This window comes from Coregonus lavaretus (genome assembly GCF_964263955.1).
Source record: "Coregonus lavaretus genome assembly, chromosome: 36".
Taxonomy (NCBI): domain Eukaryota; kingdom Metazoa; phylum Chordata; class Actinopteri; order Salmoniformes; family Salmonidae; genus Coregonus; species Coregonus lavaretus.
In genome coordinates this window covers 16,527,370-16,541,900 of record NC_140023.1, presented here as the reverse complement: position 1 = coordinate 16,541,900, position 14,531 = coordinate 16,527,370, and the positions used below count along the sequence as shown (strand labels likewise).

General features: G+C 37.5%; 1 protein-coding gene across 1 annotated transcript in view; it reads right to left on the bottom strand.

The window, feature by feature from the left end:
* Positions 1-4,857: 4,857 nt before the first annotated feature.
* The window catches only part of col13a1 (collagen, type XIII, alpha 1), a 121,349-nt gene continuing 111,675 nt past the window's right edge, over positions 4,858-14,531 (bottom strand). Inside the window, exons 37-38 of the mRNA XM_084153539.1 lie at positions 6,627-6,665; positions 4,858-6,400 (exon numbers count right to left, since the gene is read on the bottom strand). Of these exons, the coding sequence (XP_084009665.1) occupies positions 6,398-6,400; positions 6,627-6,665 (42 nt within the window). The 3' untranslated portion in view covers positions 4,858-6,397. The remainder of the gene's footprint in view (positions 6,401-6,626; positions 6,666-14,531) is intronic.

The following is a 14,531-nucleotide window of genomic DNA, read 5'->3' as shown; positions in this document are numbered from 1 at the left end:
ATCATTAGATAAGTTCACTTCACACAGTCACACATCCTGTTTCCTATCATAGCCTAAATTTAATTGCACGACAATATTCCAAAACAATACCATATCTATCGAATTTGAACGAGCAAACGGCTATTTTACACACAATATCGTGGAATACGTACCCGATTCCTCGAAATGTAATGCAGTAGGCTATTTCATAAAAGCTATGAACGAGCCACTCCAGGTGTTCAAACACCTGCAGAAAATAAGGCCATCTCCTTTGAATGGACTGTGATCTGTGACATCCTCCTCAAAAGCTTGTTCTCGTTATGTTGAGTACTGATGTGGGAATAATGGTACTTCTACTCAGTCCAATAACGGCAAAAAAGAATAAAACATCTGTTTTGCATTTGGCTACCCCTGGTGGTCGCATGGTGTTTATCAATGTAGAAACAGCTATTAAATACTGGCCAGATTCGCACATTGCATTGAAACTGTAAGTTTAAATATAGGCGTGTCTTGATTACCTCTCTCAAAGCTCAGTTGATTAGCATACCTTTGACTCAGGTTGATCAGAATAGATGCTCTATACCATATAAAGTCTGGCTACTGGAGATTATTTCCATAAGGTTTAATTGAGAGATGCCTCTAGCAACAAGAGACAAGGGTTAAAATGATAATAATTAACTTTTGTATTATTGGCAATGTTCTCAAAATGTATTGAACAGTGAAATAATGATTGGCAATTGGTGACTAAAGCTGCCATTTATGGTTTATAAAAAGTAAAAACATTTTCTGGAAGAAAAAAAGCACCTTTGACAGCATACTTAATTTTGGATTAAATTGATTTAATTTTTTTACTGATGATTCACATTGAATCTCAAGAAACAAAATGTTGACACCTCAATTCAATGTTCAAATTTTACATTTCATTAATTTAAGAGTCTGTAACAGCAGAGGAAATTATAAAAGGTCACTTAACTGACAGAATTCCTCATTTTGTGCAGAAATGGCATATCAAATAAATTCCCAGTTATTTTGCTGAAACAGAACATAAGTTTGTAAAATGTCACTGTTGCTGTCAAGTAGTAAATAATGCTTATAAATAATATCAGCATGCAGATGGTTTTTACATCAAATGCATTGATATAAATGCCCTCATATCCATTCTCAGTTAGCTACTGAAACTGATAGATTATCACACAAACTGGTTTTATAATATTATACATCTTGATTTCTACCTAGCACACTACATAGTAGATAGAGCGAAAACAAAATGGATGTCAAAAGCAGGTTAACTATTATACAGTACTATACAACTCTCTTCTAACATGGTTTCTAGACCTGCCTCTCCTAAACTGCTTTAAATACACAGAATGGTGATGACATCAAGAAGTGACACATCCACTTAATACAAAAAATAATGCATTGATCAGACTGGTATAAACATATCTGTAATGTGGACTAAAGTGATGAATCAAATAACTTTACAGTGGATACAACACCATTCCTCAACAAATCTGTGTACTCTTCATATAAAAAGTGAGAGTGCATTAACTGTAAATTGGCTTTGACTAATATTAAGAATGAATTGAAGACTTAATTGAATGGTTTTTGTGAAGTGTTTTGCAGTAGAAACACAAATATTTACAAAGGACCACATTTTGTGCTCAGGTACAGAAATAATTTCACATGACCTATCATCAGTTAATAAGTGTTTTTCATGAATGACATGTTCTAAGATATTATGTGTTAAATAGTTATATTTGAAGTATGCATAATTACATGAAGAGTACACTTAATATATCAATACAGTAAAAGATGAAGACAAAGTAAAGTTAAGTCAACTGGGAAATGTATACCAAGAAATATAATACAAACATGTAATAATAATATCCAGAGAAGATATTGTAAAACTAAAGAGTACTGCCATTGTGCAAATCAGTGAGAAAAAGCAGAAATTAAATGCACACAAACTTTCAAAGATGACCCTACAGTAAATGCACTAAGGTGAATGGTGTTTTGAATACATTGTAACAAAATAATGAATGATTCTTTGAATATGAATATAGCTACTATCTTCATAGGATTATTAGGCTTAATAAAGGACTGTGGGCTATAATGTGACATATTTACTGGGGATGATGGACTCTCTTGTTTGAAAGATTTGAGGTGAACCAAATAATCTTATAATCAAATGAAAACCATCAAATGGCCTAATTACACATGTATTATGTGTCATTGCACGAAAGTGCTCCACTAAATAGACATGTATACATAATGATTTACATCCTTGGGAGGAAGGCCACTTGTTTAGAACCTTTGTTAAACAATACAATAAGGCAACACTTTACATTTATTTGCATTTACAGTAATTACTTTAATACAGTAACAGCACTTGACTTGATCCACTCTTATTTAAGGGTTGTGTTTTAGGAGCTGTTAATCCAAATTCAGAATCAACTTCATGTTGTGAACAACAGGTGCAGAGTAAGCCTAGTTCTCAGGCAAACATTCCAACCAATTGGGTGAAGAGAAACAATTCAGATACATTTAATTGTTTGTTTTTTCAAATCTGAATTTTATAGTCTAAAATGGTTAGATCATTTTGCCTTTAAACTACATTTCTGTTACCAATTTGTGTCAGTAATACTAGAGTGGTCTCAATCTTTCCCCCTCACTGCCTGCCTAGGTCAATGTGGCCTTTATCAAATCTAAAGAACAACCACAATAACTGGCCCTGGTTTGCAATACACAATTTGGATATGAATATGGACTCTAGCAAAGCATTGTGTTGTATTCACCTCTTTGAATATTCAAATAATTATCTTATGTGCATTTTGATTTAAGGTGTGAGAAGGGTTAGAAGACAGTATGACATAAGGAATGCTTCTGTTTGTGTTAAACATAGTAAAAGGCACAAGATATCATAGTCGTTGAGAAGATGGACATATTGGCAGTTCAGTCTTCAAACTTTGTTTTCACACAAGAATGCAATGAAACTGTTGATACATTTTTGGAAGAGAAAATAATAAAATACCTTTACCCCAATTGCTCAAATCAACATTTGTTTCAAGATGTCAAAATGTCATAGGCGACCTAAATAAGCAATTAATTAGGTTTAAAATGAATCTAAACGTCTGTTACCAACTGTCCAAAAGCTTCAAAACTGGTCTTGTGCCTCCAGCCACAATCCTAAATAAAATACCTTCAAAAACAGGGGAGCTTTCTTTCATCACTATGAAAGCATAATGTTTTATGACATGTTTAGATGAGCTGTTTAATGTCAGAATTTGACATAAATATTTGCCCACAATAAAAATCTGCCTTCTTTATGGTTAATATCATAATTCAAGGGTGACAAACAGTTACCATAAAGCCCACCGATTCATACAGACAGGATAAACGTGTGTTGAAATTATTCCTGCTGAAATTAGCTACCCAATACGAGTCATGATGACTTGCATTTAGTGTGGCATTCATCAGGAATCTTATTTCAGGGTAAAGAGAATATGGTACTCTGTCTCTTACAAACTGATATGAATCAGGTCATTCTAGAATACGCATTTAAAGCTGTCAGTATGACTGCATTGATGTATTATCTAAGACAGTCTAAAATGATAGAGGATCTATGTTGAGTAAAAACATTTTGGGATAAAATGAGAGGCTCCCATGTCACATCAATATACTATCTATACAACAACATGGAGTGAGCGCTTTAAAAAGTGTGTGAACCCTCTCCTACTGTACAATACTTACTCTTACAGCATTGATATATGTTGAGTTTTACATCTCAGTACAAGAATGTGAATAAATGTAATATACAATGTCTATTAGACATGTATAAATGTATACCAACTTAAAGATGGTAATAAAGTTATTCCTTGGCGCAGGTCAGGCAACATAGCTACATAAACAGTATGTTATATGCCTGCAACACCCAGGATATTAGAGAAGGCAGTGAGTTTGATATCAGGAATCATCAAAAGCATTTCCCTCTGTTTTTTGGTTTGTATTGGAAACACATGAACACGGAGAGATTACATCTGTCTGTTCTGTGAGCTGCTCTGAATTCTTGAATCACAGTTGTTGGTGTCAAATAAAACACAGGAAATTGTACACTCTAAAAAGTGAATGTCTCGCTTTCACATAGTGAAGAAAGATAGATGAATATCAAGCATATATCTCAAAGAAATGCATCTGTATCGCTCTGTGGCTTTGATGGCTTTTCCAACCCGAGAAGCCTTCAACAAAGAACTGCAAAGGAAAGTGAAATCCTTTTGTTTCGGAGTCTTATTGAAGTCAGTCTGCTCACTGCTGCGACTGGAACCCCCCAACGTTACTGGCTCTGTGTTCAGCCGGCTGGAAAATCTTTGAGTAAAATGACAACCCCAGGTCGGGTCAAAACTCAAATCTATCTCCAAATGCCTTCAAGTTTCCATTCTGCAGCTTTGTGCGAAACTTTGTTGAGCAGATCTCTTGAACCTCTACTACTTGGCCAGTTGGAAAGGATTTTGACCCTTTCAAAGAAAAAGAGGTTTGTGTCAAGGGATAACTCTTTCCATACTAGCAATCTACAGTAATGTATATGCTTTTTACCATTCATGTGTAGTTTATTGTATATGTCAGTTCAAAGAACTCACCTCAAACAGCACAATCCATGCTTTTTGGCACACACACACATTTAGGTCACTACAAACCATAGCAGAGCAATGGAAATAACAGACTTCAATGCACACTTCACACAATTATGTGAAATGAAACATTAGCATGATACAACACTCATAAAATGCATCCCCAGATCCCCAACTCTGCATGGTATTCAATTCAAAATGATGCCATAAAAAAGTTATATGTTATTTTTAAAGCACACAACTGTACTGTATGTACTATTAAAAAACATATGTTTATTTCTGATTGTCATTTTGAACATATAAGGTCAACAAACATATAAATGTCAATTTGAACAGATTCTCAATGATTTCTCATGAACTTTGGGTTGAAATCTAACACAAGGAGAGCAAGGCAGGGGAACATGGCACACGTTAGTATGAGGTATAAGAACATGATGAAGACTTTATTGAAGGTGGTAATCGGACTATCTCTTAATCTAGCTATACATTTCCAGGCAGAGCAGAACACAGAGCTTTTTTTACAATGAGCAGCGGCAATGGAGCAACTCTACTCCCGTCCCCTTCATCCATTTCATCAATACTGATTCATAAGCACAGATAGCAAGGGCGACGTAGGCTACTACCTCTTATAGCACAGCTGCAAATAACAAGTCTGGTATTTCTTAACAAGATCATTGTCCATTAATAGCTTTCTTCATATAAATAAATGGATGAGGTACACTGGGCGTAGAGGCAATGTAGCTGTTGCAGCAGCATGCCTTAAGGGTCAGCAGCAATATTTCAGTCATCCAAGAGAAAGCTTGTTTCATGGGTTTGTATCAATTTGATCAAGTTCTAACAAAAAGGCAAACAACTACGGTTAAAGAGAGCCTGATAGTCAAAAAGCAGGAGGAGGTGGCCCCTTAGATTTGGTTTAAAAAAATATTTACAGATAACTTGGAGAAATTGAGGCCAGGTTATACGTGAAGCTATACTGTAGCTTAGAATGGTTGGTCATTCTGGCTGTGAAACTACTCAGCCAGTGAAAGAGCAGCAAATGCTAAGTATTTGTTCTCTGTTTCAAAATTGCTGTTTTGCTTCGGTGAAAACAACTAAAGCTTCAAATGGTCAGGTAATCTTAGTTGAAACCTCCTTCATGAGATAAAATGTTTCCCTTTTAGAGACAGCGACAAAATGTGCTAGTGTGGCATGCTGGATATTCAGGATATGTTATGGGTTTATGATATCAGAACCCTAAACAGTTAAAAGAGGATGTGTTGAGAACCATGGGTATCTGTGTGCTAGTGATTAAAATGGCGATACTGTACAGTGCAGACAAAATACAGTGCTGTCTGTCACCATGACGTGAGTTGTGTACATATTTAGACCGGATCATTTGCAGGGCTGTAGGTTTTCATCATTTTGATCTCTACAAAGAGGGTTCAACTAAGATATTTAAAAAAGCCAACAGTTCATCTTTTCAGCCCCACATAATTCAGTGCAGCATGGTCACAACAAAACAAAACAACATGATACAATAAGTTAATAGGCAATATCTGTTCACATTATGCACAAATATCATGCATATGTAGCCACATTATAATTTCTTCCTTATCCAAACATGTTGACATAATGCATAGCTATAAAATCCAATACATAAACATTATTACAAGTAATAAAAAATAAACACTGTACAAAGATCCTGGCATATTTTTATGATTTTCTTTTTTTTTCTCATCAGTATAAGAGAGCACATAAAAAGTACAAAAATAAATATTCTATGTACAATCACACATGCCACTCCGAAGTTATCGTTACTGCAAAGAGAAGGCAAAAAAACACACATTAGTTCATGCAATGTTAATTGAGCATACAATGAACATGAATACAACTAAGCACTTTTCTACAGTATTAATTAAGTAATGACAGATGATGTTGTTGATTATACTAGCATGGGGATAAAAAAAAAGGCAGAACTGCTAAGCACTTAATCAGCCCAAGATGCAGATAGTGTACATTCAGGATATTAACTCTTTCACTTACTTTATTCCAACACCCTGATACTGGTAAGCCATCATCCCCCTGAGGAAAGAAATAGAGGGAGTGAGTCATAAAGATACATTCTGAGGTAACACTTTACATTAAAGGGATAGTTCACCCTAATTACAAAATTACATTTTGGTTTCCTTGCCCTGTAAGCAGTCTATAGACAAAGTTTGACAGCAATCCATGCTTTCCCTGACACTGTTTCCACATGCTAACATTTGTGACTTGTTTCAGGAAACTAGGCATATGCCGCACGTCACTACTTCACAGGAGAACATAAACATTATTTTTTAAATCAAAAAGCGTTTTTTGTCAGAAATGCTTTCTGGAACATGTGAACTTTCATGTGCCTTAATAGCAAACGTGTATTCCATCCATAAATACAAATAAAATGGTTAAATTACAAGCCTAAGTTGGTTTAGCCACGGAAAAGGTCAGGAACCTTCCCACTAGCCATGATTGGCTGAGATAATGGGTGGGCTGGACATGCCGGGAGATGAGTTTGGATTGGTCTGCCATGTAGCATGCTTCTGTCTGTAACGTGAGCTGTTCAGTATGTGTTGATAGTCCTTTCTACCTCGCCGTTTTTGAAAGATATACCATTAGCCATCAAGAACTACAAAAAAGTTTTGCTACTTTTCTCAACAACATTGATGCCCTGAATTTAGTAGGTGCTATCGACAGATCAGCTATAAGTGATGGGCTACTTTCTGCACACGCCACGGTCAGTGTGAACTGGAGTGACATGACACAACGCTGGCCAAACAAGATGTAGCTACAAACAAAACAGAGTTAAATGGTTCCAATCTGCCGTGAAGCATTCATCCATGTATACAGGTAAGAGTCTAGCTACATTTTCAGATAGATGTTTCTAATTTTGTCAGAAAGTAATTTTTATTGCAAGTTAAAGCGTACTGTTAGTTAGCTAGCAAACATTAGATTGCTGGCTCGCTAGCTAACGTTACGTGTATGATCTGTGTAGTAATATTATTCGAATCAGATATCTATTTGTATTGCTAGTTACAGTGGGGAAAAAAAGTATTTAGTCAGCCACCAATTGTGCAAGTTCTCCCACTTAAAAAGATGAGAGAGGCCTGTAATTTTCATCATAGGTACACGTCACCTATGACAGACAAAATGAGGAAAAAAAATCCAGAAAATCACATTGTAGGATTTTTTATGAATTTATTTGCAAATTATGGTGGACAATAAGTATTTGGTCAATAACAAAAGTTTCTCAATACTTTGTTATATACCCTTTGTTGGCAATGACACAGGTCAAACGTTTTCTGTAAGTCTTCACAAGGTTTTCACACACTGTTGCTGGTATTTTGGCCCATTCCTCCATGCAGATCTCCTCTAGAGCAGTGATGTTTTGGGGCTGTCGCTGGGCAACACGGACTTTCAACTCCCTCCAAAGATTTTCTATGGGGTTGAAATCTGGAGACTGGCTAGGCCACTCCAGGACCTTGAAATGCTTCTTACGAAGCCACTCCTTCGTTGCCCGGGCGGTGTGTTTGGGATCATTGTCATGCTGAAAGACCCAGCCACGTTTCATCTTCAATGCCCTTGCTGATGGAAGGAGGTTTTCACTCAAAATCTCACGATACATGGCCCTATTCATTCTTTCCTTTACACGGATCAGTCGTCCTGGTCCCTTTGCAGAAAAACAGCCCCAAAGCATGATGTTTCCACCCCCATGCTTCACAGTAGGTATGGTGTTCTTTGGATGCAACTCAGTATTATTTGTCCTCCAAACACGACGAGTTGAGTTTTTACCAAAAAGTTATATTTTGGTTTCATCTGACCATATGACATTCTCCCAATCCTCTTCTGGATCATCAAAATGCACTCTAGCAAACTTCAGACGGGCCTGGACATGTACTGGCTTAAGCAGGGGGACACGTCTGGCACTGCAGGATTTGAGTCCCTGGCGGCGTAGTGTGTTACTGATGGTAGGCTTTGTTACTTTGGTCCCAGCTCTCTGCAGGTCATTCACTAGGTCCCCCCGTGTGGTTCTGGGATTTTTGCTCACCGTTCTTGTGATCATTTTGACCCCACGGGGTGAGATCTTGCGTGGAGCCCCAGATCGAGGGAGATTATCAGTGGTCTTGTATGTCTTCCATTTCCTAATAATTGCTCCCACAGTTGATTTCTTCAAACCAAGCTGCTTACCTATTGCAGATTCAGTCTTCCCAGCCTGGTGCAGGTCTACAATTTTGTTTCTGGTGTCCTTTGACAGCTCTTTGGTCTTGGCCATAGTGGAGTTTGGAGTGTGACTGTTTGAGGTTGTGGACAGGTGTCTTTTATACTGATAACAAGTTCAAACAGGTGCCATTAATACAGATAACGAGTGGAGGACAGAGGAGCCTCTTAAAGAAGAAGTTACAGGTCTGTGAGAGCCAGAAATCTTGCTTGTTTGTAGGTGACCAAATACTTATTTTCCACCATAATTTGCAAATAAATTCATAAAAAATCCTACAATGTGATTTTCTGGATTTTCTTTCCTCAATTTGTCTGTCATAGTTGACGTGTACCTATGATGAATGTGACAGGCCTCTCTCATCTTTTTAAGTGGGAGAACTTGCACAATTGGTGGCTGACTAAATACTTTTTTTCCCCACTGTATAGCCTAATGTTAGCTAGCTAACATTGAACCTAGTTTCTTAGCTTTAGCTACCTGCAGATTCATACTACAGCTATGACAATATTTGTATTGGTAGTAGCATGAGTTGAGATTATGCCGGTTCATTGTTTAGATAGCTAGCTACATGTCTAAATAAAATACTCCACTTCGGCCGGGTTTTTACATGACCAATCAAATTAGCCAGGTGTGTCTGGGGGTGATTACGGCAATCTATTGTATTTCATGAACATGTGTACATGTCTAGACAATAGTGACCCATGCACTTAGCTAGATGTGGCTGGGGGGTGGTTATAGCATTTCCTTCACATGATCCATCAATTCAGACAAGTGTGTCGGGTAAGCGTCATCTAATAATTATAAAATATTTATAACATATTTTTATCTGGAAACTTTCTGTTTTTGATATTGCTACTATGCAAGTAACCATTTCAGTGTACCGTTTACACCTCCATGTATCCTGTGCATGTGACAAAAACGTCGATTTCATTTGATATAGCGTGTTTCCCACATGGCCTCAAATGTGAATCCTTAAAGAGATGGGTGGGGCTAAGGCTTAAGAGGGTGTGAATGATGCTGAATGGGTGTAGACAAAGAAGTGCTCTCCAGTAGGTGTACCAAAACATTCAAGGACCATTTTCTCAAAATTGGGGTTACAAGTTTATCAACTTTCAAAGCAGAATTACTTTCCCATTGTTCCTCAACTGCAGTGTATGATATACCATTTTGTAGTCTATACTTTTATCCAATATAAAAACATCATAAAAAAGTAATTTGCCCAATATTAAAATTTTTCGCACATCATGTTCAAAATCTATAAGTGACTTTGGTGAGTTTCACAATACATTTTAGATACTTTCAGATGATTTGGACATGATGCGCGAAAAATGCTAATATTGGTCCGATGACTTGAATGGGATTTGTGCCACAAATGCTAAAACGTTAGCATGTGGGAACAGTGCCAGGGAATCTAAACCAAAGCATGGATTGCTGTCATACCTTGTCCATAGACTGCTTACAGGGTAAGGAAACCAATGTGTAATTTGGTCATTTGTGTGAACTATCCCTTTAAGTTGATCTGACACAGATACAGTGGCTTGCGAAAGTATTCACCCCCTTGGCATTTTTCCTATTTTGTTGCCTTACAACATGGAATTAAAATTGATTTTTGGGGGGTTTGTATCATTTGATTTACACGACATGCCTACCACTTTAAAGATGCAAAATATTTTTTTGTGTGAAACAAACAAGAAATAAGACAAAAAAACTTAAAACTTGAGCGTGCATAACTATTCACCCCCCCAAAGTCAATACTTTGTAGAGCCACCTTTTGCAGCAATTACAGCTGCAAGTCTCTTAGCGTATGTCTCTATAAGCTTGGCACATCTACCCCTAAGCCATAAGACTCCTGAACAGCTAATCATTGCTACCCAGACTATTTGCACTGCCCCCCCACCCCCACACCCCCTCTTTTACGCTGCTGCTACTCTATCTATTATTTATGCATAGTCACTTTAACTCTACCCACGTGCACATTCTACCTCAATTACCTCGACTAGCCGGTGCCCCCGCATTGACTCTGCACCGGTACCCCCCTTTATATAGCCTCCCTACTGTTATTTTATTTTACTGCTGCTCTTTAGTTATTTGCTTTAATTTTTTTTACTTAACACGTTAAAAAAAAAGTTGATTTGATTAGCCACTGGGATTTTTGGCCATTCTTCAAGGCAAAACTGCTCCAGCTCCTTCAAGTTGGATGGGTTCCGCTGGTGTACAGCAATCTTTAAGTCATACCACAGATTCTCAATTGGATTCCAAGACATTTAAATGTTTCCCCTTAAACCACTTGCGTGTTGCTTTAGCAGTATGCTTAGTGTCATTGTCCTGCTGGAAGGTGAACCTCCGTCCCAGTCTCAAATCTCTGGAAGACTGAAACAGGTTATTTAGCGCCATCCATCATTCCTTCAATTCTGACCAGTTTCCCAGTCCCTGCCGATGAAAAACAACCCCACAGCATGATGCTGCCACCACCATGCTTCACTGTGGGGATGGTGTTCTCGGGGTGATGAGAGGTGTTGGGTTTGCGCCAGACATAGCGTTTTCCTTGATGGCCAAAAAGCTCAATTTTAGTCTCATCTGACCAGAGTACCTTCTTCCAAATGTGTTTGCTTATTTTTGGCTTTTTTCTGGCCACTCTTCCGTAAAGCCCAGCTCTGTGGAGTATACGGCTTAAAGTGGTCCTATGGACAGATACTCCAATCTCCGCTGTGGAGCTTTGCAGCTCCTTCAGGGTTATCTTTGGTCACTTTGTTGCCTCTCTGATTAATGCCCTCCTTGCCTGGTACGTGATCTGTACTTCTCCACAACTTTGTCCCTGACTTGTTTGGAGAGCTCCTTGGTCTTCGTGGTGCCGCTTGCTTGGTGGTGCCCCTTGCTTAGTGGTGTTGCAGACTCTGGTGCCTTTCAGACCAGGTGTATATACTGAGATCATGTGACACTTAGATTGCACACATGTGGACTTTATTTAACTAATTATGTGACTTCTGAAGGTAATTGGTTGCAACATATCTTATTTAGGGGCTTCATAGCAAAGGGGGTGAATACATATGCACACACCACTTTTCCGTTATTAATTTTTTTGAATTTTTTGAAACAAGTTATTTTTTTCATTTCACTTCACCAATTTGGACTATTTTGTGTATGTCCATTACATGAAATCCAAATAAGAATCCATTTAAATTACAGATTGTAATGCAACAAAACAGGAAAAAACGCCAAGGGGGATGAATACTTTTGCAAGGCACTGTATAAGTAACTTAATATAAAGTGTTACTCAAACTGCTAAAACTGTAGAATGTGACATACTGTATAGTATAACCATGCAAAACACAATGCAATTTACTGTTGAATAAAATTGCTTTGGTCAGGATAATACTATTGTGTGTGTATAATATTTATGCAATGTACTATGCATATTGTGTTAAAAAGCATCAACAACCAGCCAAGCAACTAGTGGTACAGTAGTAGATGTGTATTTGTGAAAATATGACTCCATAGTCATAGGGTTTAAACATAGCCACTGGGCTGTTATTTTCTTTCATCTGGCAACTTCTATGAATGAATCAAACCTTCCATTCCCCTTTTCATAAAAAAAAATACTATATATATATATATATACAGTACCAGTCAAAAGTTTGGATACACCTACTCATTCAAGGGTTTTTCTTATTTTTTAAAACTATTTTCTACATTGTAGAATAATAGTGAAGACATCACAACTATGAAATAACACATACGGAATCATGTAGTAACCAAAAAAGTGTTAAACAAGTCAAAATATATTTTATATTTGAGATAGCCACCCTTTGCCTTGATGACAGCTTTGCACACTCTTGGCATTCTCTCAACCAGCTTCACCTGGAATGAGAGTTCGCACATATGCTGAGCACTTGTTTTTCCTTCACTTGCTTTTCCTTCACTCTGCCGTCCGACTCATCCCAAACCATCTCAATTGGGTTGAGGTTGGGGGATTGTGGAGGCCAGGTCATCTGATGCAGCACTCCATCACTCTCCTTCTTGGTCAAACAGCCCTTACACCGCCTGGATGTGTGTTGGGTCATTGTCCTGTTGAAAAACAGATGATAGTCCCACTAAGCCCAAACCATATGGGATGGCGTATCGCTGCAGAATGCTGTGGTAGCCATGCTGGTTAAGTGTGCCTTGAATTCACAGTGTGAAATAAATCACAGACAATTTGGACTCCAGACCAAAGGACACATTTCCACTGGTCTAATGTCCATTGCTCGTGTTTCTTGGCCCAATCAGGTCTCTTCTTCTTATTGGTGTCCTTTAGTAGTGGTTTCTTTGCAGCAATTCAACCATGAAGGCCTGATTCACACAGTCCCCTCTGAACAGTTGATGTTGAGATGTGTCTGTGACTTGAACTCTGTGAAGCATTTATTTGGGCTGCAATTTCTGAGGCTGGTAACTCTAATGAACTTATCCTCTGCAGCAGAGTTAACTCTGGGTCTTCCATTCCTGTGGCCGTCCTCATGAGAGCCAGTTTCATAGTAGCGCTTGATGGTTTTCGCGACTGCACACTTGAAGAAACTTTCCAAGTTCTTGAAATTATCCGGATTGACTGACCTTCATTTCTTAAAGTGATAATGGACTGTCGTTTCTCTTTGCTTATTTGAGCTGTTCTTGACATAATATGGACATGGTCTTTTACCAAATAGGGTTATCTTCTGTATACTCCCCTACCTTGTCACAACACAACTGATTGGCTCAAACGCATTAACGCATAAATTCCACAAGTTAACTTTTAAGAAGGCACACCTGTTAATTGAAATGCATTCCAGGTGACTACCTCATGAAGCTGGTTGAGAGAATGCCAAGAGTGTGCAAAGCTGTTATCAAGGCAAAGGGTGGCTATTTGAAGAATCTCAAATATAAAATATATTTTGATTTGTTTAACACTTTTTTGGTTACTACATGATTTCATATGTGTTATTTCATAGCTTTTATGTCTTCACTATTATTCTACAATGTAAGAAATAGTAAAAATAAAGAAAAACCCTTGAATTAGTAGGTGTGTCCAAACTTTTGACTGGTAATGTATATATTTAAAAAAATCACAAACAAAACAGGGTTCAACTAAAATCAATGAGGAGGCCCTGTTTTTTTTACCAATGCAGTTCTGTTGTCCAAAATGGTAAAGGATAAGGTGGGGAAAAAGGTGCCATAAGAGTGGTAGTGAAGGAGACAGGGATACAAATAAGAAAAGTAAGGCTATTAACTTTGAAGAGTCTTTGAAAAAAAATAGCTTGATCAAGAGCTTCAAGTGTGCCCATGCTACTTAATAAATGCATTGCTCTTCTCAAATCAAATCAAATATTTGTCACATGCTTTGTAAACAACAGGTATGGACTAACAGTGAAATGCTTAATTACGGGCCCTTCCCAACAATGCAGAAAGAAAGAAAATAGAGAAATAATAGAAAAGTAAAACACGTAATAATAAAAGCAATAATAATAATTGAAAAAAAATAAAAAAAATAATGATTAACGATAACTTGGCTATATACAAGGTGTACCAGTACCGAGTCGATGTGCAGGGTGCGAGGTAATTGAGGTAGATATTTACATATAACTAGGAATAAAGTGACAGATAGTAAACAGTAGCAGCAAATCAAAATACATTTTATTTTATTGGTCGCGTACACATATTTTGCAGATGTTATTGCAGGTGCAGCGAAA